Below are 22957 nucleotides of genomic sequence, written 5' to 3'. Positions count from 1 at the left end.
TGGGATTTCATACACACAAACCTGAAAACTGCAGATTTCTGAAATCCGAAACAAAAACTGAAATGGTTGGGAAAAAACTCAGCAGGTCTGTCAACATTTGTGGAGAGAAATCAGAGTTAACATTTTTGTTAACTTTATTGTGTGATCTTTATGCTTCTGCCCAAAAGGGTGCTGTTAAACCCAGCTATTAAACATTAGCTGGGTAATGGAAATCCAGCCTCCCTATTCCTGAGATCATAAGTTACATATTTTATTAAAGGTAATATTTTCCAATGTACCAATCTCAGACCTAAATTGACCCAACCAGCTTCCTGTACTTCGGGGCAATTACTATATTACAAATAAGTAGCTTAACTACAGGTAAAGGATTACAAGCTGTTGACATTTAACTTGACGAGTTAAAGTCTGTCTAGCTTGTAGAATTAGCGCGCACAATAAAATTGGTGTTATGGATGGAAGGAAAGGCGAGAAGGCAGTTCACTGATTTGCAGAGACTATCCTTTTTGGCTTGTTTGAACTTGATTTCTCTGTTTTCCAGATACTTTCACTTGATTGCAGGAAACATTGAGCAACTGGTTTGCAATTGAAGAAGTCTCTGACTTGTCAGTAGAAAATAACCGCTTACAGCAACTGGTGAGGGGAAAATAAACTGGCTTTTTTTTTGTTGAGGCTTTAGCCTTCCCTTCCCTTCCCTTTGATCCAAAGGCCTCTGGTTACCTTGCTCATAGCCACAAGCTGTTCAGTTACCTGGGGAGCCAATCTCTTGATTGTCAGGCAGAATGCCTTTGTCATCAACAATAGGTTGTTATTCCACAAACCAATCAAATACTTGTTGCTGGCTTAATTGCCTTATTAACCCACCCCCTGCTCCAACTCACTACAGTAAACCTCGCCACCTACAGCTTGAACAAAATGGCACTGGAAACAGCACTTGTAATAAGTGCTGAGAGCTTGCTTTTAATAAGTCCAGCAAACTCTTCTGTAATCTATGCTTTACAACAGTTCTTTACCAATTATCAGTCCAGTCTTAAGTAAAATATGAGGTCCTTAACAAAAGATGGGCCAGTGATTCACACTCTCATCCAGAAGGTGACAGTGCAGCAACTGCCTCTGTCCTGTCATAGCCTCTGAATAATGGGCACTTTCAATCCATGATCGTGAGGTTTGAAGCTTAATTTTGCTGTCTGTTGTCAGTAGATTATAACGTGGAATAATAGTTTGTGTAGATGCAGCAATCACTGCATTTTTTTCATAGAAAAAAAAAACACAGCTTTTGTCCCCCACCCCTCCCAATAGTCTATGATGACCATTCCTGCACTCTCTCTTTCTCTTTAAGTTAGAAGCAAGAGTCTGGCTTTTGTTGTAAGTGCCAATCTAGCTGTATAATCACTCATTTGCCTGGAGTTTAGATGGGGCAGTGTCGACTGTGTTCCCCAGGGGATAGAACTTTTAGTTTGCAATGAATACAATGATTTTTTTATAAAGTCATACAAAGTTTTAATTTTTAAAAACTGCCAGTGGGTAAATTTAAATGACGCTCTGCGGTGATGTTAAGGATGTGTACATTCAGCTTCCCATCATCCATCTCTGTTTTCATTTCAGCCTCTTAACTTGCTCATGTAGCCTCAGGCAGGTTGCTGTTAGTCTTAGGGCACAGATGGATACACTCTTGCTCTCTCCACCCCAATCCCTCCAGCTCAGTAGTTCCTTCCAATTTGCTGTTAAATACAAATATACCCACTGTAGCATCCTCTTGTTGAAAAGGCAGTTGTACACACCTCTGGACCCTAGACCATCTGCCTTCCTGACTCTGCACGGGGGGCATGGAGGGTGAACTGAATACAAGCAGTCAGGGACCACAGCTTAGCCAAGCCTGAAGTGAGAAATTAGAGTGTGTCTATATATTTCAGGTGCAGTAGGTTAAGCAGCATCTGAGGAGCAAGAAAATCAACATTTTGGGCAAAATCCCTTCTTCAGGAATCATCAGCCCTCATTTCCTCGGTTTTCCTGCTCCTGGGATGCTGCCTGACCTGCTGTGCTTTTCCAGGATCATACCAGGGTCAGGTCTTACTCCCACAGGTTCCATCTTTTTTCTAATTCAGTCCCAGTGATGTTACCACAGGTGAGTGGTGCCTGACTACACTTAATGAAATATTAACCCTTTCAGATCCATAGTTTTTCATCTCCCTTTCATTACCACTGAAACATTTGAAAACCAATTTTCCACTTTTCCCTTTCTAAAGTTTTTTTTGTCTCAGTCCTAATAAAAATTGCTACCTTTGTGAGCCTTTTAGCAATAATTTAATATTAGTGTGCTGTAAGGAACTGTCTCCTGTGCTTACTAATACTGCTGCCCATGGGAACTGCTTCTCTCTATTGATCCCATCTGAACTCTTGTAAATTGCGAATGTTGCTTTGGTTAAGCACAGACTTGTATTTGAGTTTCCACCAGTTCTAGTTTTTTTTTTAATGAATTAAACCAACAAATTGCTGGTTTAATAATAAGAGAGGTAATAGCCTGATGGTATTCTCGCTGGAATGTGAAGTAAGAGACCCCAATGATATTCTGGGCATCTGGGTTCCGATCCTGCCACTGCCAAGGGTGGGAATTTGAACTCTAATTTAAAAATCTGGAGTTTAGAGTCTCGTGATGACCATGAATCTGTTGTCAATTGTCAGAAAAACCCATCTCTTTCACTGATGTCCTTAAGTGTTGATGGTATATTCAGGGCTGAGATAGAGAGGCAGGTTTTTAATGGTTATGAGGAAAAGGCAGGAAAGTGAAGTTGAGGAATATCAGATCAGTCATCGTCTCATTGACTGGTGAAGACTAGATGGGCTGAATGGCCTACTTCTGTTCCTATGTCTTACAGTTTAATGTTCTCGAAAGTGAGGCAGGTAGTTGGGATCCAGTTCTGTTTTATTTTCTCATTTCTTTATACTAATCCTGTTCCATATTCTCTGGATGATTTAAAAATGTGGGAATGAAGGCTTTAATTCTTTCACCTTAAATCCTAAAGTTCAGGTCCTTTTCCAGCCCTTCTGATTCCCAGTATAAAAGTAGATACTGGCCACTCGGGTGTTTCCTTTCTTCCTGCTGGTGGAAATTGAATAAAGATTTGTGCACCTTGTGTCTCTCTCTCACTCTCTCTCGCTCATGCTCGGGGGGGGGGGAAAAAATAAGCGCTACCGCAGTTAGGGGGTAAAGAGGGGAAAATATATAAACAGGAGATTTAGAGTCGTCTCGGTTTAGGGAACTGAGTCTGTACTGCCTGGTGTCACAGTCAGAAAAAATATATATAAAAGTAGAGTTAATGACAGGCAGCATTTGGGGCTTCATCCTTCTAGCATCTCCTTTTTCATTTGAAATGAAACCCTTTGTTAGTCGTGTTTAGTTCCTTCCCATGCAGGTGGAAGCTGCCTTTTTGAGACTGAGCTAGTTACAGGTAGGCAGCTGGCCAGGGCCAAGAGCAAAATACTACTTGGATGCTGAAACTCTTAAATGCAGAAATTGCTATAGAAACTCAGCAGATCTGAGCAGCAAGTGTGGAGAGAGAAAGAGTTAATATTTCACATTTAGTTTAATTTTTTTTTTGGACTGGTGTAACGTTTGAGCAAGAGCACTGACAAGCCTCTGAGAAAGAGAGAAAGTTTACTCCTGTTTTCCCAGTGTTCAAGTACTTAAGGGAGCAAATCTTTCATTGGAAACCTTTATCGGATGTGAGCAAAGGAGGTGAAGGGACGGGCTGTAACGTTGGAGCTGGCCATTGAGGGGAAAATAGATAGGAGAAAGGGGAGTAAGGACTTCTGAAGAGTCGCAGTCTTCGAGTTATACAGATTAGAAACCGACCCTTCCAGAATGTTCCCCAGGGGCCTGTCAGGTCTGGGTCATTAGTCTACTCAAGGCTGAGGTAGACAGGTTTTCAATCAGGAGAGGGGTATAGGGTTATGAGGAAAAGGTAGGAAGTGGAGTCACGTGATCTAGACCAGGTGAGGACAGCAAATTCCTTTCGCCCCAAGAGCTGAATGGGTTTTTATGAAATTGTTAGGGTCACCAGCGCTGGTAGCTTTATAATGCCAGATTTTATTCATTGAATTTAAATTCCATGAGTTGCTTCATGAGAACTGGCACAGAAGGGTTAGGCTGAAAGGGTATATCCTCTGCAGAACTGCACCTCTGACAGTGCAGCATTCCCACAGTGATGTGCTGGAGTGTCTGCTTATATTCTCAATTCCTTCACATGGCACTTGAGCCCACAACCTTCTATAAGAGAACTACCCACCATGATCCAGCTTGCTGGCTGACCCACGTTCATAGGATCGTTGCAGTGTGGATGCAGGCCATTCAGCTCAATGAGTCCACTCCAGCCCTCCGAAGAGCATCCTACCCAGGCCCACTGACCCATCCCTGTAACTCTGCATGGCTAACCCACCAAGCCTGCACATCCCTGGGCATGATGGGGCATTTAGCTTGGCCAATCCACCCTAACCTGCACCTCTTTGGACTGCGGGAGGATACCTATGCAGACATGGGGAGAACATGCCACTCCACACAGTCAACAGAAGTTGGAATTGAGCCTGGATCTCTGGTGCTATGAGAAAGCAGTGCTAACCACTGAGCCACCGTGCCCATGCTTAAGAACAAAAGAACTAGCAGTAGGCCATTCATCCCCTCAAGCCTGTTCTCCATAAGAGGTGAATTAAGAGCCTGGGAAATAAATGCGTGAACGTGGTTCATTTTATTTCAATCCACAGTTTAGTCCTTATCAGACATTACAATCCTCAGCAATTCAGTCCAGATTAATAAGAATGTGTCTGATCCAGAGCTCTGGAGGCAATTTGCTGCCAGGCTGCACTAAGATTAGACCGAGCAAGTTCAGTCGCTGAGACAACATAGACTCATTGAGATGTACAGAACGGAAACAGACCCTTCAGTCTGACTCGTTTGTGCTGACCAGATATCCTAAATTAATCCAGTCCCTTTTGTCAGCACCTGGCCCATATCTCTCCAATCCCTTCCTATTAATATAGCCATCCAGATGCCTTTTAAATGTTGCAATTGTACCAGCCTCCACCACTTCTTCAGGCAGCTCATTCCATGCACCCATCACCCTCTACCTGGAAAAGTTCTCCCTTAGGTCCCTTTTAAATCTTTTCTCTCTCACCTTAAACCTATGCCCTCTAGATTTGGACTCTCCCACCCCAGGGAAAAAGCCTTGGCTATTCACCTTATCCATGCCCCTCATCATTTTATAAACTTCTGCAAGGTCACCCCTCAGACTCCAAAGATCCAGGGAAAATAGCTCCAACCTCTCCCTATAGCTCAAACCCTTCAACCTCAACAACATCCTTAAATCTTTTCTGAACCTTTTCAGATTTCACAGTATCCTTCCTACAGCAGATGCTGAAATATGTCTGAGGTAAGGTATGGCACGAACGCAGAGATCACCAGGAGAGAGTTACACTCACTGTAGTTTATATCAAAGTTTCAATGCAGCTACTGTCTGGGCCTTTTGGATTGGCCTCTGTAAGCATTCCAGGATTTCCTCCTGCTGGGTGCTCCCAAGTGAAGGTCTATATTGGTTAATGTTACAAAGTTCTCGCAAAACAGGTCCTAATCCTGTCAAGATAGTGTGGGAATTTTAATTCAGTTGGAGTCATAAGAGTTATATACGGCACAGAAACAGACCTTTTGGTCTAACTCAACCATACCGACCAGATATCCTGAATTAACCTAGTCCCCTTTGCCAGCATTTGGCCCATATCCCTCAACCTTTCCTATTCACGTAGTTTCTTTTGAATCTGGGCATCTTTGTAGAAAACTGATGACAGTAAAAATTTTCACAAGCTGTTGGTGGCGCTGTGCTAATGTCGCTGGGACTGGAAATCTAGAAGTCTTGGTTAACAAAGGTTTGAGTCCCACCTCAGCAGCTGCTAGGGTTCAATTCAATCTTAATGATTGGAAACTGTTGTCAGTAAGCTGTTGGGTGGGGAGATGGTGTGCAGGTGTGGGAGAAATTATCACCGATTGTTGCAAAAACTAATGTGGCTCACTATTGCTCTTCAAGCAGGGAAACCTGCCATTCTTACCCAGTCTGGTTTACATATGCCTCCAGACTCAGCAACGCGGTTGACTCTTCATTACCCTCTGAAATGGCCATGCAAGTTGCTCGATTTGAGGGTGATTCAGGGTCAACTGCAAACGAGGTGGTGGAGCGGGAGGACCCTTCAGACAGAACTCGTCCACTCCTTTTCTTTTTCTCTCTCTCTCTCTCTCTCTCTCTCTCTCTCTCTCTCTCTCTCTCTCTCTCTCTCTCTCTCTCTCTCTCTCTCTCTCTACTTTTTCTTTTGTGTTTTTCTTGCCTTCGTCTCTCTTCTTCTCTTGACCACAGACTCTGGATGTGGGATTCAATGCAGACCCAACGAGGTGGACTCTCAGCCCAATGTGGTGGTCTCTCCGTGACTCAGCGTTGTCTCAATGTGGACTTCTGGTCTCGAGGTGACTCCTCGCAGTGTGATCCCACTGTGGCTAAGCACTTAGGAAAGACTGTAATGTTTGAACTTTCAGCTTTATTTCTTTATTTTCTGCTTAAAACTTAGAAGGTCTGCAATGTGTAACTTTTAACCTTACTTTGTATGTATTACACTCTACTATAATCAATGCAGTGTTTAACTTTTAACTTTATTCTTTTTATCTTGTCCTTATGAAGGGCTTTTGCCCAAAACATCGATTTCGCTGCTCGGTGGATGCTGCCTGAACTGCTGTGCTCTTCCAGCACCACTAATCCAGCTTATGATTCTGTACCCAGGTACTTGTACCTGTGATGGTGCCTTGTGTGGTAACATTATACACTTTTCAATCGACACTATTTGAGTATTCATGACAATGAAATTGAAGTCATGTCAAATTATGCCCCTGTCCTGTGAAAGAGTGAAGTATGTATGAATTTTGAACTGTGGTCACTGTTATAATGCAGAGCTCACAGTGACCCATTCACACACAGCCAAGAAGTTAAGGTCTCTTCCAAAATCTCTTTCCTCTTTCCACTTATCTTTCCTCCAACCCCAGCCACTTTACTCACCTGTCCTATTATTTCTCTTTAGGTTTTAAGTAGTTTGTCTGATTTTGTAGCTGTTCTGTGCCTTGGGCTGCGTTAAAGCATTGAAACTGCTGGACCAATGCAGTTGGGCAAACCTTTTTATCTTCCCATACTCTTTCGCTCGGTTCCCAATGAGGAAGAACCTTCCAGCACTTCTTTTGTGGGGTTCCACTGGTGACTGTTTTGTTCTGGATTCCATGATGCTGTCCCATACTTTCTAAGCAACTTGTTCAGAGATGTGATTACAGTCCCCAGCAGCAGGTGAACCTGTGTTTCCTGGCTCAGCGATAGGGGCACTACCACTGCACCACAAGAGCCCTGAAATATTTTTCATTGGTCTGTTCAAAAGTCTTGTTCCAGGTGAGACTTGAGCTCAGGTCTTTAAGGTCAGAGGTTCCACAGCACCACAAGAGCGTTCGGAATGCTGACTTCACTCTTGGTTTGAACCTCCATTGGATGGTGAAGCAGATTTGATGGGGTGAATGGCCAATTTCTGCTCCTATGTCTGTCAACTGCCCAATGTTTGAACGGTTGACAATGGGGAAATTCCAAGGACAATGACCAAGTAACTGACGACATGATGTGTTTCTCTCACACTCTCACACATTCCAATTGGATCAGAGTGGATCCGTTAACACTTGAGGTAGAAAAATCAGATTTAGGTCCTTTTGAAAGAACAGTCTTAGCCAAGTCCGAATGAGAGCACCATGCCAGTGATCAGTCTGTGGTTGTTAATCCCTTAGGATCTAGTGGGAGGTCCCAGGAATTGAAAATTAATTCCCATGAGCAAAACCCAGGGGCAAAAAAATAATGTCAGTAAGCGTTTTCTTTTTAATATGTTTGTTTGCAATTTCCAAAATTATCAGGCATTGGGAAAAGGCTGTTTGAGTGACAATGAAGAATTTCCCAATTAGGAAATGGGGAATCTGTTTGTCCTCTAGTTGGCAAGAGTTGGTAACCATGGTGAGACTACCGGTGTGTGCAATAGCCCACAGCAGGTCGTGAGAATGTGTCCAACCAGGGTTGAACACTCTTGATGTGGCTCAGCCTCGGTGAGTGACACTTGGCTCGGGGGAGTGGGAGCTCCCGATGCTATCCTGTAGGCCGAGGCTTCATAGTTGAGCCAGGTGAGGCTAAATGTAGCCTTGGTCCTGCAGTTTTTGGCTCCCTTTGTATCTCTAGATTGACTGCAGCTGTAAAACGTTTGTGTTTGATTGATGTAAAGAAAGCAGATGTCACTGGGTAGCTATCAGATCAGTTCCATTCACCTATAAGGCAATCATCGCCATGGCAACATGTCTCAGGGGACACTCGAGCTCTGCAGTATTCAGCTTATGGAACACGGCTGCTTTGTTTCACTGAAATGTATGTAGAGTACACACAAAAACAGTGAAACCTATTTCATCCACTCAGGGGAAGGGGGTATTCAGAACAAGGGAGTGCAACCTTATTGAATCCAAATTCTGTCATTTACCAAGGGAGAGGCTGAATAGGCTGGGGCTGTTTTCCCTGGAGCGTCGGAGGCTGAGGGGTGACCTTATAGAGGTTTACAAAATTATGAGGGGCATGGTTAGGATAAATAGACAAAGTCTTTTCGCTGGGGTCGGGGAGTCCAGAACTAGAGGGTATAGGTTTAGGGTGAGAGGGGATAGATATAAAAGAGACCTAAGGGGCAACTTTTTCACGCAGAGGGTGGTACGTGTATGGAATGAGCTGCCAGAGGATGTGGTGGAGGTTAATACAATTGAAACATTTAAGAGGCATTTGGATGGGTATATGAATAGGAAGGGTTTGGAAGGATTTGGGTTGAGTGCTGGCAGGTGGGACTAGATTGGGTTGGGATATCTGGTCGGCATGGATGGGTTGGACCGAAGGGTCTGTTTTTGTGCTGTACATCTCTATGACTCTATCAACAGTCCAGCAATAATACCACTAGGCCACCACCTCTCCATATGCCCTTTGTTCCAATTATTTGATTTCCATAAAGAGATCTCCCCATATCATGTTGTCCCCAATCTTTATCAAACTCTGATGCCTCCATTCATCCAAGTTCCCCCTCCAGCACTTTAAGGCCCACCTCACTGAGCCTCCCCTGTACTTTATAGTCTTTGACCCGCAGCCATGAAAGTTCTCTATGAACCTTCTCACCCCTCCTTCAAAAACCTACTACGCTTCTCATCAGCTTCCCCATCTCCAGGTTAGCCCAATCCACCCATTTTCTGTGGAAGGCATAATATTAAATTGTCCACTTGCAATACTCTCCCTCCTACAGTAGATGTCAGCGTTGGCTCACTGGAATTGGCACAGCAGCCTCTGTCTTTAAGACTCTCCAGCGATTTGAGCCTGCAATCCAACTACAGATTCAGGCTGGGATTGAAGGGCGTGGTGTAGCCTTGATTAGAGATAATTCCCCCACTCTATCCTGCCTGTTTATTTTCCTTACGTCCCTGTCTAACTTCCTTTCAAAATCATTCATCTCCATTTCTAATGACCTCTTGGGAACATTCCTGGTCAGTATGTTCCTGCTGTGTAGAAACATTCTCACTTCCATACCTCCACTAATCTCATGCCAAAAATCTTAATTCTGTGACGCCAAGTCAGAAAATCCCTACAGTGCAGGAAGAGGCCATTCAGCCCATCAAGTCTACACCACCTATGTGAACAGCATCCCACCTGACTCCCTGCTGTATCCTTGTAACCCTTGGCTAACCCACCTAGCCTGCACATCTCTGAACACTATGGGCAATTTCCCATGGCTAATTCGTTTAACCTGCTCTTCTTTGGATTGTGGAAAGAAACCAGAGCACCCAGAGGAAACCCACACAGACAGGGGGATACCCTACGCAGACAATCAGCAACTGAGGGGCATTGATCATGGGAGGGCATTGAGGAACAAGCCATTTAACAAGGAGGCATTGAGCTGAGAGCATCGAGCAGGAAGGCATGACAAGAGGATGGATATTGGGAAGGGGCTATCAACAGAGGGGAATTGATCACTGGGTGGGCACTAAGAGGGTTGGGGGGCATCAACTAGAGGGGGCATTATTATAAAAGCAAATTGCTGCGGATGCTGGAATCTGAAACCAAAAGAGAAAATGCTGGAAAATCTCAGCAGGTCTGGCAGCATCTGTAAGGAGAGAAAAGAGCTGACGTTTCGAGTCTAACTGACCCTTTGTCAAAGCTTAAAAAAAAGGGAGAAATAGGGAGGTATTTATACTGAGCTGAGAGAAGGTGAGTCATGGCTCCAGAAGCAAAGGTAGCAATAAAGAGGTGACAATGATAGTGTATAGGGAGATTAGGAGCTGTGAATGACCAAGGCTGAAGCCAGTGTTGTGTGACAAAATGTGTGGGCAAATGATGAGTGAAGCAGAGGCACAATGGAAAACAGGGCAGAAGGGTAGCAAAGGGGGAAGAGGAGAGGAAAAAGGTGACGAGAGAGTGGGGAGCAAGAGAAAGAGAGACAATCAAGAAGTAAGAGGTACAGAACAGTGAAAGGTAAATAAAATAAATGAAATAAAATTACGGAGCAGAATGAAAACAGAGGGGTCGAGATGGGAAATTGTTGAATTCAATGTTGAGACCGGCAGGCTGTAACGTGCCTAATCGGAAGATGAGATGCTGTTCCTCCAGTTGCGTTGAGCATTATTATAGAAGAATTGCAAGGTATTGAGCCACAGACACCGAGCAGAGGGACATTGATCCCGGTCTCCTGGTCCACCAAGTCGGGGTGGGAAGGAACAGCTGGGGGACAGGATCTTAGGGTTGTTTGGAAATAGCAATGGGAGAATCGAAACTGCCACAGAAATAATTGTAAACTCACACCGACCCTCACACACCCGCACACACACATACACACACATCCACCCTTCTCACATACTTCCACTCTCTCCCAATCACGCTCATTTACTGTCATTAACACAGACACTCTCTCATGGTCAGTTCCCCACATGGTCTATCCCTTTAAGTAACTGACAGACACAAATTATTACAACAAATAAACTTATTCTGTATTGCTTTGTACAATTATAAACTGGAAGAGAACAGACCACACAAACAGTGGGCTGGGGTCGGATGTGGTTGGCACCAGGCAGTTCTGGTTGTATTGATGGTTGGTGGGTGTGAAGCGACATCTCTTGCCTTCCGAATCGATTTCCGCCAAGAAAATATCAGACTCAGAAAGTACAAAAATCATTCTTAAATCACATGGGCCATTGGCCTGTGTCACATGGTGGTGGATTTTGGGGAAGTGAGCATGCTCAGTACAGTTGGGGCAATGAACTTTGGCAATGTCTCTTAGTATCTTCATTCTTTTCTGCGATGCACTCGATCAGATATAGTCCCTAAAACCCTAACAGCTCGCTGCAGTGTGAAGGAAGGTTGCCATGGAGATTTTCAATGTGGATCCTGAGCGTGTGGGATCTTTCTGCCCTCACCCAAGCCGAGGGGAACCCCAGGGTAACAGACCTTTCATTTCCCACAGCTTGCTGCAGGTGGACTCCAGACCGGTCCAGTACCAACGCAGTGCCAGTGCTGTGCAGTCCAGTGCAGTGCCAGTGTGGTTCCTGTGCAGATCAGTCCAGTCCAGTGGAGTCCAGTCCAGTGCCACTTAACAGCCTGAGCTGTATTAGGTGCCAGTGAGGGCACAATACAGAGATAGTTGGGGGGCATGGGGACAGGAGATTGAGGGGACAGTCGATAGACAGTGAGAGGACAGGGAGTGGGGCGACAATGAGGGGCCGGTGAGGGCTGGTTTGGAAATGTAAAGCCAATTTTTGTGAATCTTTCTCACAATGCATCCAAGGTTTTGGGAATGACCTCCCTGAGTCCCTTCCCCACATGGAGGAGGCCATTCAGTACCATGAGTTACATGCCCACTCTCTCCAGAGCCTGTCAGTTTGTCCCAATGTGCCCGCTCTATCCCTGCACGCTGCAGGTTTAATTTCTCTCAAGTACCCATTCCGTTTCCTTTTTTGAAATCTTCACTGCCCCCACTTCCACCTCACCTGTACTTAGTGAGTTCCTGATCATTACTCACTGCACAATAAAGTTCTTCCTTACTGTTGCCATGTATCTCATGCCCAAAACCTCTGATCTTTGGGGGGCTGATTCACGTTAAAGTTACTGACACTTATCTTTGTTACTAAAACATATATCAGCCGCAGTACCACTGAAATCCCCACGATGTACAAAACAGTCTCACCTTTTAATATGAACGGCTACTCAAGGTGGTGGTCTTCTCTAAACCCTCTTCCTTCATCCCGATCTTCAGACTTTCCAACACTCACCTCCAACCTCAGGCCTTCCCTGTCTACCCTCCTGGTCATTTGAGGGAACTGCTGCCTGACTGTGGGTGAGGGAGCCTGCTTTGGGGGTGCACGTTTACCTGGAGCCTCTGCTATACACAGCTAGGCTGTTCACAGATTCTGTGATCCCAGTAAAGTGACATAAAGTGCTATTGTGAACATCAATAAGCTGCTTCCCCTGTGAGGATACAGCTGGAACCACTCCAGCACAAACCCTTTCTCAACAAAACATTAGAACATGCCAAATAGAAATGTAGATATCTACAGAATGTATGGGCACAGAGACAGAGGGGGACACAGAGAGACAGAGGAGGACACAGAGAGACAGAGAGGGACACAGAGAGACAGGGCGATACACAGGGAAACAGTGGGATACACAGCGATTGTGGAACACACAGAGGGATTGTAAGATACACAGACACTTTAGGAATCTCAGGGAGATCGTGAGGGGCACAGGGGCAGGATGGTGAAGGGACAGTGGAGAGACAGTGAGGGGTGATAGTGGGATACACAGGGAGACAGTGTGATACACAGGGAGATAATGGGATTCACAGGGCGATAGTGGGATACACAGAGAGGCAGTGGGATACACAGTGAGATATATAGAGACAGTGGGATACACAGTGAGATATATAGAGACAGTGGGATACACAGAGAGACAGTGGGATACACAGGTACACAGTGAGATGCGCAGAGAGACAATGAGATACAGAGAGAGACAGTGGGGTTCACAGGGAGATAGTGGGATTTGCAGAGAAATAGTGAGATGCACAGAGAGACAGTGGGATACACAGAGATTCAGTGGGATGCACAGAGAGACAGTGGGATACACAGAGATTCAGTGGGATGCACAAAGAGACAGTGGGATACACAGAGATTCAGTGGGATGCACAAAGAGGCAGTGGGATATGCAGAGATACAGTGGGATACACAATGAGGCAGTGGGACACACAGAGACAGTGAGATATACAGGGAGATAGTGGGATGCACAGAGATACAGTAAGATACAGAGATACAGTGGGATACAGAGAGAGACAGTGGGATACACAGAGAAAGGGGGATACACAGAGAGACAGTTGGGTGCACAGAAAGTCAGTGGGATACACAGACACAGTTGGATACACAGAGAGACAGTGGGATACAGAGACAGGGGGATGCACAGAGACAGGGGGATGCACAGACAGTTGGATACACAGAGAGTCAGTGGGATACAGAGACAGGGGGATGCACATAGATACAGTGGGATACACAGAACAGTGAGATATACGAAGACAGTGGGATACACAAAGAGTCAGTGGGATACAGAGACAGAGGGATATAAAAAGACAGTGGGATACACAGAGATACAGTGGGATACACAGAACAGTGGGATATAAAAAGACAGTGGGATACACAGAGATACAGTGGGATACACAGAACAGTGGGATATAAAAAGACAGTGGGATACACAGAGATACAGTGGGATACACAGAACAGTGGGATATAAAAAGACAGTGGGATACACAGAGATACAGTGGGATACACAGAGACAGTGGAATATACAGAGACAGTGGGATACACAGAAATACAGTGGGATACGCAGAGACAGTGGAATATACAGAGACAGTGGGATACACAGAGATACAGCGGGATACGCAGAGACAGTGGAATACCGAGGGAGATAGATACCCAGATGCAAGGTGGATTCTCAACTTCGAAAAAGAGGCACTTCAACATGGAGGTACACACAGTGATATGGATCAATGATGCACGAGTGATTACAAAAGATTCTTGGTCCATTGGTGAGACTGGATTCATTTCAGCCACAGCCTTTGAGGTACCCCAGAGTGAGGGGTGTAGAATAAAGGCAATTATACAGTTTGAGGCATATCCCATCACAGCACCATAGCAACACGGCAGCAAGGAAGGGTGTTGTGATTAACTAAATGAGCCGTGAGTCTGTAGCATGGATGGCACTAACGTTCTCATAGATAAGGTCCTGCTGATTCTCATAAATGGCTTCTTCAGGCTCTCTCTTCTGTTGGATCGTATCCAACATGCACTGATGCAGGAAGATGTACTGAAGCTAAGGAGCAGCAAATAAAAAACAGAGATGAAAAGATTATACTCCTCACAATAGCACAAAGACATTTACATTCAAAGTAAATCTTGTGGTTATTCAAATGGGTCAGAAGTCAGATGACACTCCGTTATAGTTCAACAGGTTTATTTGCAATCACATATTTTCAGAGTGCTACTCCTTCGTCAGGTGAAGTGAAATTGTTGAACTATAACCTGGTGTCATGTGACATCTGACTTTGTCCACCCAAGTCTAAAACCAGCACCTCTACGTTATTGAAATAAGGACACAGAGTAGGTAAAGCACAGGGTTAGATACAGCGTAAAGCTCACTCTACACCATTCCCATAAACCCTCCCAGGTTAGGGACAGCAAAGGGTCTCCATCAAACATTTCCAGGTTAGGAACAGCACAGGGTTAGATACAGAGCAAACCTCCCCCTGCACTGTCCCCATCAAACACTTCTAGGACAGGAACAGCACAGGGTCAGATAGAGAGTAAAACTCCCTCTATCCTGTACCCCCCTATCGAACACTCCCAGGACAATAAAACATGGGGTTAGATACAAAGTAAAGCCTCCTCCACAATGTCTCCATCAAACACTTCCAGGGCAAGGACAACACAGGGTTAGATACAGAATAAAGCTTCCTCTATACTGTCCCTATCAACCAATCCCAGGACAGGAACACCACAGGGTTGCATACAGAGAAAAACTTGCTTTAACCACAAGATGCCTCCCTAATGATTTTTATTTTTCCCCACAATCAATGGCCTTCGAATCTCTCGGATAAATTGGCTCTCGATTCTCTGTACGCCAAACAGAGATGAAGCTGCAAAATACAAACTCATTTCATACACAGACTCTTCGGAGCAATAGGGAGAGGAGACCCAGTTCAGCTACCCAGTGATGGGCTTGGTTCAGTCCGAATGGGGGTATCTCATCACTGGGAACTGTAGTTCCAAGCCCTCAATATTATGATGGGAGTATTTTCCATGCGCCAGTGGAGTTTGAATGAATGAGGAAACGTGAAGGATCTGTGGCTTGAGCCTTCCTCATTCTTGCATGGAAGCTCAGAGCTCAAGATGGAGTCTTCCTCATGGACTAACCATTTCCCTTGCTTCTAACTTGCAGCAGTTCCAACTCTGGTGCTTAACTCTGTTGCTCTTTCAGCTGTACGTTATCCTTTCTGGCGATTTGAGGATCACTAGCCAGACCAGCATTCCTCACCCATCTCTAATTACTCTAGAAAGGGCAGTGGACGTGAGCCACCTTCTTGAGCGACTGCAGATTGTGAGCTATGATTGCAGCCACCGTGCTGTTAGGGAGGAAGATTTTGGCTTTTTGACCCAGCAACAATGTGGGCTGGTGAGTGGCTTAGAGGGGAACTTGCAGGCAGTGGGCGTCCCCGTGCATTTGCAGCCCTTGTCTTTGCAGGTGGTAGAGGTGGCAGTTTTGCAAAGGACCTGGTGGCTCAGTGGTTAGCACTGCTGCCTCACAGCGCCAGGCACCCAGGTTCAATTCCAGCCTCAGGCGACTCTGTGTGGAATTTGCACATTCTCGCCATGTTTGTGCGGGTTTCCTCCGGGTGCTCTGGTTTTCCTCCCACAGTCTAAAGGATGTGCAGGTTAGGGTGGATTGACCATGCTAAATTGTCCCATAGTGTCCAGGGATGTGTAGGTTAGGTGCATTAGTCAGGGATAAATGTGGAGTAGTAGGGGTCTGGGTGGGTTACTGTTTGGAGGGTCGGTATGGACTTGTTGGGCCAAAGGGCCTGTTTCCACACTGTAGGGATTCTGTGACACTTGGTGAGTTCCCACAGTGGGTCTTGTAGATGGCATGTACAGCTGCCATTGAGCATCAGCGATGGAGAGACCGAGATAAATTGCTGCAGTTGCTGGAATCTGTACTGAAAACACCAAACGCTGGAGATCACTGTGGGTCAGGCAGCATCCATGGAGAGAGAGCAAGCTCTGATGCAATGTTTTCTAGACTCGAAACATTAGCTTGCTCTCTCTCCATGGATGCTGCCGGACCCACTGTGATCTCCAGCGTTTGGTGTTTTCAGTGGAGGGAATGGGTATTGGAGATGGTGAGTGAAATCCACCAATCAATCTGCTTTGTCCTGGATGATGTCAAACTTCTTAAGTGTTGTAAGAGCTGCAGCTATCCAGGGCACGTGGGGAGTATTCCATCACACTCTTGGGCCTTGTAGATGGTGGACAGGCTCTGGGGGGTCAGGAGGTGAGTTACCCATCGCTGCATTCCCAGCCTCTGACCCTCTCTTGTAGCCACAGTATTTATAATAGACAGGTCCAGGGCAACCAGTACCTGCAACAAATCCCCAACCAGGACAACCAGTACCTGCAACAAATCCCCAACCAGGGCAACCAGTACCTGCAACAAATCCAACCAGGACAACCAGTACCTGCAACAAATCCAACCAGGGCAACCAGTACCTGCAACATATCCCCAACCAGGACAACCAGTACCTGCAACAAATCCAACCAGGGCAACCAGTACCTGCAACAAATCCCCAACCAGGACAACCAGTACCTGCAACAAATCCAACCAGGACAACCAGTACCTGCAACAAATCCCCAACCAGGACAACCAGTACCTGCAACAAATCCAACCAGGGCAACCAGTACCTGCAACAATTCCCCAACCAGGACAACCAGTACCTGCAACAAATCCCCAACCAGGGCAACCAGTACATGCAACAAATCCAACCAGGACAACCAGTACCTGCAACAAATCCCCAACCAGGGCAACCAGTACCTGCAACAAATCCAACCAGGACAACCAGTACCTGCAACAAATCCAACCAGGGCAACCAGTACCGGCAACAAATCCCCAACCAGGACAACCAGTACCTGCAACAAATCCAACCAGGGCAACCAGTACCTGCAACAATTCCCCAACCAGGACAACCAGTACCTGCAACAAATCCCCAACCAGGGCAACCAGTACATGCAACAAATCCAACCAGGACAACCAGTACCTGCAACAAATCCCCAACCTGGACAACCAGTACCTGCAACATATCCCCAACCAGGGTAACCAGTACCTGCAACAAATCCCCAACCAGGACAACCAGTACCTGCAACAAATCCCCAACCAGGGCAACCAGTACCTGCAACAAATCCAACCAGGGCAACCAGTACCTGCAACAAATCCCCAACCAGGACAACCAGTACCTGCAACAAATCCCCAACCAGGGCAACCAGTACCTGCAACAAATCCAACCAGGGCAACCAGTACCTGCAACAAATCCCCAACCAGGACAACCAGTACCTGCAACAAATCCCCAACCAGGGTAACCAGTACCTGCAACAAATCCCCAACCAGGGCAACCAGTACCTGCAACAAATCCAACCAGGACAACCAGTACCTGAAACAAATCCAACCAGGACAACCAGTACCTGCAACAAATCCCCAACCAGGGCAACCAGTACCTGCAACAAATCCAACCAGGACAACCAGTACCTGCAACAAATCCCCAACCAGGGCAACCAGTACCTGCAACAAATCCAACCAGGACAACCAGTACCTGCAACAAATCCAACCAGGGCAACCAGTACCTGCAACATATCCCCAACCAGGACAACCAGTACCTGAAACAAATCCAACCAGGACAACCAGTACCTGCAACATATCCCCAACCAGGACAACCAGTACCTGCAACAAATTCCCAACCAGGGCAACCAGTACCTGCAACAAATCCAACCAGGACAACCAGTACCTGCAACAAATCCAACCAGTACCTGCAACATATCCCCAACCAGGACAACCAGTACCTGCAACAAATCCCCAACCAGGGCAACCAGTACCTGCAACAAATCCCCAACCAGGGCAACCAGTACCTGCAACAAATCCAACCAGGACAACCAGTACCTGCAACAAATCCCCAACCAGGACAACCAGTACCTGCAACAAATCCAACCAGGGCAACCAGTACCTGCAACAATTCCCCAACCAGGACAACCAGTACCTGTAACAAATCCCCAACAAGGACAACCAGTACCTGCAACAATTCCAACCAGGGCAACCAGTACCTGCAACAAATCCCCAACCAGGACAACCAGTACCTGCAACATATCCCCAACCAGGGTAACCAGTACCTGCAACAAATCCCCAACCAGGACAACCAGTACCTGCAACAAATCCCCAACCAGGGCAACCAGTACCTGCAACAAATCCAACCAGGACAACCAGTACCTGCAACAAATCCCCAACCAGGGCAACCAGTACCTGCAACAAATCCAACCAGGGCAACCAGTACCTGCAACAATTCCCCAACCAGGACAACCAGTACCTGTAACAAATCCCCAACAAGGACAACCAGTACCTGCAACAAATCCAACCAGGGCAACCAGTACCTGCAACAAATCCCCAACCAGGACAACCAGTACCTGCAACAAATCCAACCAGGGCAACCAGTACCTGCAACAAATCCCCAACCAGGGTAACCAGTACCTGCAACAAATCCCCAACCAGGACAACCAGTACCTGCAACAAATCCCCAACCAGGGCAACCAGTACCTGCAACAAATCCAACCAGGACAACCAGTACCTGCAACAAATCCCCAACCAGGACAACCAGTACCTGCAACAAATCCCCAACCAGGGCAATCAGTACCTGCAACAAATCCAACCAGGGCAACCAGTACCTGCAACATATCCCCAACCAGGACAACCAGTACCTGCAACAAATCCCCAACCAGGGCAACCAGTACCTGCAACAAATCCAACCAGGACAACCAGTACCTGCAACAATCCCCAACCAGGACAACCAGTACCTGCAACAAATCTCCAACCAGGGCAACCAGTACCTGCAACAAATCCAACCAGGACAACCAGTACCTGCAACAAATCCCCAACCAGGGCAACCAGTACCTGCAACAAATCCAACCAGGACAACCAGTACCTGCAACAAATCCAACCAGGGCAACCAGTACCTGCAACAAATCCCCAACCAGGGCAACCAGTACCTGCAACAAATCCAACCAGGGCAACCAGTACCTGCAACAAATCCCCAACCAGGACAACTAGTACCTGCAACAAATCCCCAACCAGGGCAACCAGTACCTGCAACAAATCCAACCAGGACAACCAGTACCTGCAACATATCCCCAACCAGGACAACCAGTACCTGCAACAAATTCCCAACCAGGGCAACCAGTACCTGCAACAAATCCAACCAGGACAACCAGTGCCTGCAACAAATCCAACCAGTACCTGCAACATATCCCTAACCAGGACAACCAGTACCTGCAACAAAACCCCAACCAGGGCAACCAGTACCTTCAACAAATCCCCAACCAGGACAACCAGTACCTGCAACAAATCCCCAACCAGGGCAACCAGTACCTGCAACAAATCCCCAACCAGGACAACCAGTACCTGCAACAAATCCCCAACCAGGACAACCAGTACCTGCAACAAATCCCCAACCAGGGCAACCAGTACCTGCAACAAATCCCCAACCAGGGCAACCAGTACCTTCAACAAATCCCCAACCAGGACAACCAGTACCTGCAACAAATCCCCAACCAGGGCAACCAGTACCTGCAACAAATCCCCAACCAGGACAACCAGTACCTGCAACAAATCCCCAACCAGGACAACCAGTACCTGCAACAAATCCCCAACCAGGACAACCAGTACCTGCAACAAATCCCCAACCAGGGCAACCAGTACCTGCAACAAATCCAACCAGGGCAACCAGTACCTGCAACAAATCCCCAACCAGGGCAACCAGTACCTGCAACAAATCCAACCAGGACAACCAGTACCTGCAACATATCCCCAACCAGGGTAACCAGTACCTGCAACAAATCTGAAGCCTCCAGCACCTCACTTTTCTCCTATTTACAATAGAATCGCTATATCATGAAAGCAGTCCATTCAGCCCATCAAGTCCACGCTGAACAGCATCCCATCCTAATGCAGGAGGTAAAACCGCATCAAATTGCTTTTTTTTATTCATTCACGGCTTGAGGGATCACTGATGAGGTCAGAGTTTATTGCCCTTCCCTGATTGTTAAGAGGAGAAAGTGAGGACTGCAGATGCTGGAGATCAGAGCTGAAAATGTGTTGCTGGAAAAGCACAGCAGGTCAGGCAGCATCCAAGGAGCAGGAGAATTGGCATTTCAGGCATGAGCCCTTCCGCTCCTTGGATGCTGCCTGACCTGCTGTGCTTTTCCAGCAACACATTTTCAGCTCTGATTGTTAAGGGGCAACCATATTGCTATGGGCCTGGAGTCACATGTAGGCCACACTGGATAAGTATGGTAGTTTCCTTCCCTGAAGGACATTAGTGAACCAGATGGGTGTTTCCAACAATCACTAATGGATTCATGGTCATCATTAGGCTCTTAATTCCAGATATTTATTGCATTCAAACTCCATGGCAGGATTCAAACTCAGTTCCCCCAGAACACTACCTGCATCTCTGGATTCACAATCCAGCGATAATACCACTTAGCCATTGCTCCCCCTACAGCAAAATAATTCTCACTGAAAGCAACAGGAAAAAACTGTCTTACCTCAGTCTGGACCATCAGAGGCCGGTTCTGCCTCATTTTACGGACAATCCCATAAACGTCAATCACACCTTCCTGTTCCATTTGTTGAAGTAGGTAATCCAGTGCTATTAAAGTACCCGTTCTCCCGACTCCAGCACTGTGATAAAACCCAGACTGGGTCAGAGCAGATCTTGAAACTGATTAGGCATGTTTTACCCCTCTGACCTCCCCCAAAACCCAGGCTATCACCAAGAATTTTGATGAACTGAAGTGATCTTCTAGGTCTTTAGTAGCAACCAGCACTGTCACACCATAGCTCAGTAATCTTTCTCCCCAATTACAGCCCTATGTGACTGACTGTATCTCTCTCAATGCCAATCCAGTTTATTTTCTCTCAGAGGGTCAATAGTCTTTGAAATTCCCTTCCCTCATAAAGTAGTGGATGCAGAATCGTTAGATTATTTGAATGCACAGGGAGATAGATCGTAGATTCCCAAGGGGATGGAAGACTGTCGGGGGCTATGAAGGAATGCAGAGTTGAGTTTAAAATTAGGCCAGCCACGATCTCATTGAAGGGCGGAACAGGCTCCGTGTTACTGACTGTAACACGTTAATCCAGCTCCCTAACACTGGCACTCTGTAACCCCTCTCTCCCCCAGCACCGTGTTACTGACTGTAACACATTATTCCAGCTCCGTCACACTGGCACTCAGTAACCTCTTTCTCCCCCAGCACCATGTTACTGACTGTAACACGTTATTCCAGCTCCGTCACACTGGCACTCAGTAACCCGTCTCTCCCCCAGCACCGTGTTACTGACTGTAACACGTTATTCCAGCCCCCTGAACCTGACATTAAGAGAATCGGTACCAGTCAAACTTGTCCATGTACACTGCTGACACGACAGTAAGGAGTTTTTGAGAAATTGGGTCATTACAGTCACTGCCTGAAACAGAGCAGAGAAGTGCAGCCTTGGTGTGTACTTTACCTGCAATGTACAATTGGTAAACCTCGGTTCCTTCTGTCCAGCTGATTCCGCAGTATTTTGTGGAAGGCTATCAGTTTCTCCGTGGTTTTGGGAACTCCGTGATCTGGCCAGGCAGTGAAGTGGAAATGAGAGACCGAACGTATCTCTGATGATCCAGCCTGTCCAGAAAGTGCAGAGGGTGAGTCCCCGTTCCCTTTACACCTCCCTGTTTCCCAGAGCTCCACTGGGAATCGCTCTTTCCTTTTCCATTCTTATACGGCCATCCCAGACCTGCTCCAAGCCCCAGAACCTCTGCTGGGAATCTCCCACCATACGGGATATGGCTAAACTCAATCCCTATTCTCAATCCATGGTCCATCAATCAATGAGATTCTGCTCATCTCTGACATAACTCCATACCCCTCTCACATTTGGCTCATTGGTTAGCAGGGACCCACGTTCGATTCCAGCCTCGGGTGACTGTCTGTGTGGAATTTGTACATTCGCCCCGTGTCTGAGTAGGTTTCCTTCGTATGCTCCGGTTTCCTCCCACAGTCCAAAGATGCGCAAGTTAGGGTGTATTATCCAAGCTAAATTGCCCATAGTGTCCAGGGAAGTGCAGGCTAGGTGGATTAGCCATGGGAAATGTGGGATTACAGGGTTAGGTGTAGGTGCAGTTTGGGTGAGATGCTCTTCAGAGGGTTGGGGTGGACTTGATGGATGGAACGGCCTGCTTTCACAGGGATTCTATGATTTGCAGAAGAGACTTTGCAAACTCCATCCACCATCTGTCTAGAGACTTGTTTCACAACCTTACTCCTGAAAAGTCTGGCTCTAATTCTCCTATTCTTCAATTCCCTGACCAGGAGAAATAGTTTCTCTCTCTCTCTCTGCAGCCTTAACTGTTCCTCTCAATTCCTGAAAACTCAATTTACATCAGAAAATACAACCCTTGTTTTAGTCATTGCTGCTCAGAAATCAATCCTTGGAGATCCGTGTCA

The 22957-nt window shown here is 46.4% G+C and overlaps 1 protein-coding gene across 2 annotated transcripts in view; it reads right to left on the bottom strand.

Moving 5' to 3' along the window:
• Positions 1-11110: 11110 nt before the first annotated feature.
• LOC140489363 (receptor-type tyrosine-protein phosphatase H-like) overlaps positions 11111-22957 on the bottom strand; it is a 116772-nt gene continuing 104925 nt past the window's right edge. Inside the window, exons 21-23 of one of the 2 annotated variants that reach the window (XM_072588842.1) lie at positions 21978-22135; positions 21011-21146; positions 11111-14468 (exon numbers count right to left, since the gene is read on the bottom strand). In XM_072588842.1, coding sequence (XP_072444943.1) covers positions 14325-14468; positions 21011-21146; positions 21978-22135 — 438 coding nt within the window. In that variant the 3' untranslated portion in view covers positions 11111-14324. Of the gene's footprint in view, positions 14469-21010; positions 21147-21977; positions 22136-22957 lie in introns of those variants that run through there. The other variant, XM_072588843.1, reaches the window with a different exon arrangement.

Source organism: Chiloscyllium punctatum, chromosome 18 (genome assembly GCF_047496795.1).
Source record: "Chiloscyllium punctatum isolate Juve2018m chromosome 18, sChiPun1.3, whole genome shotgun sequence".
Taxonomy (NCBI): Eukaryota; Metazoa; Chordata; class Chondrichthyes; order Orectolobiformes; family Hemiscylliidae; genus Chiloscyllium; species Chiloscyllium punctatum.
The sequence above is the reverse complement of the archived record's forward strand: the minus strand, read 5'-3'. Positions and strand labels throughout refer to the sequence as shown.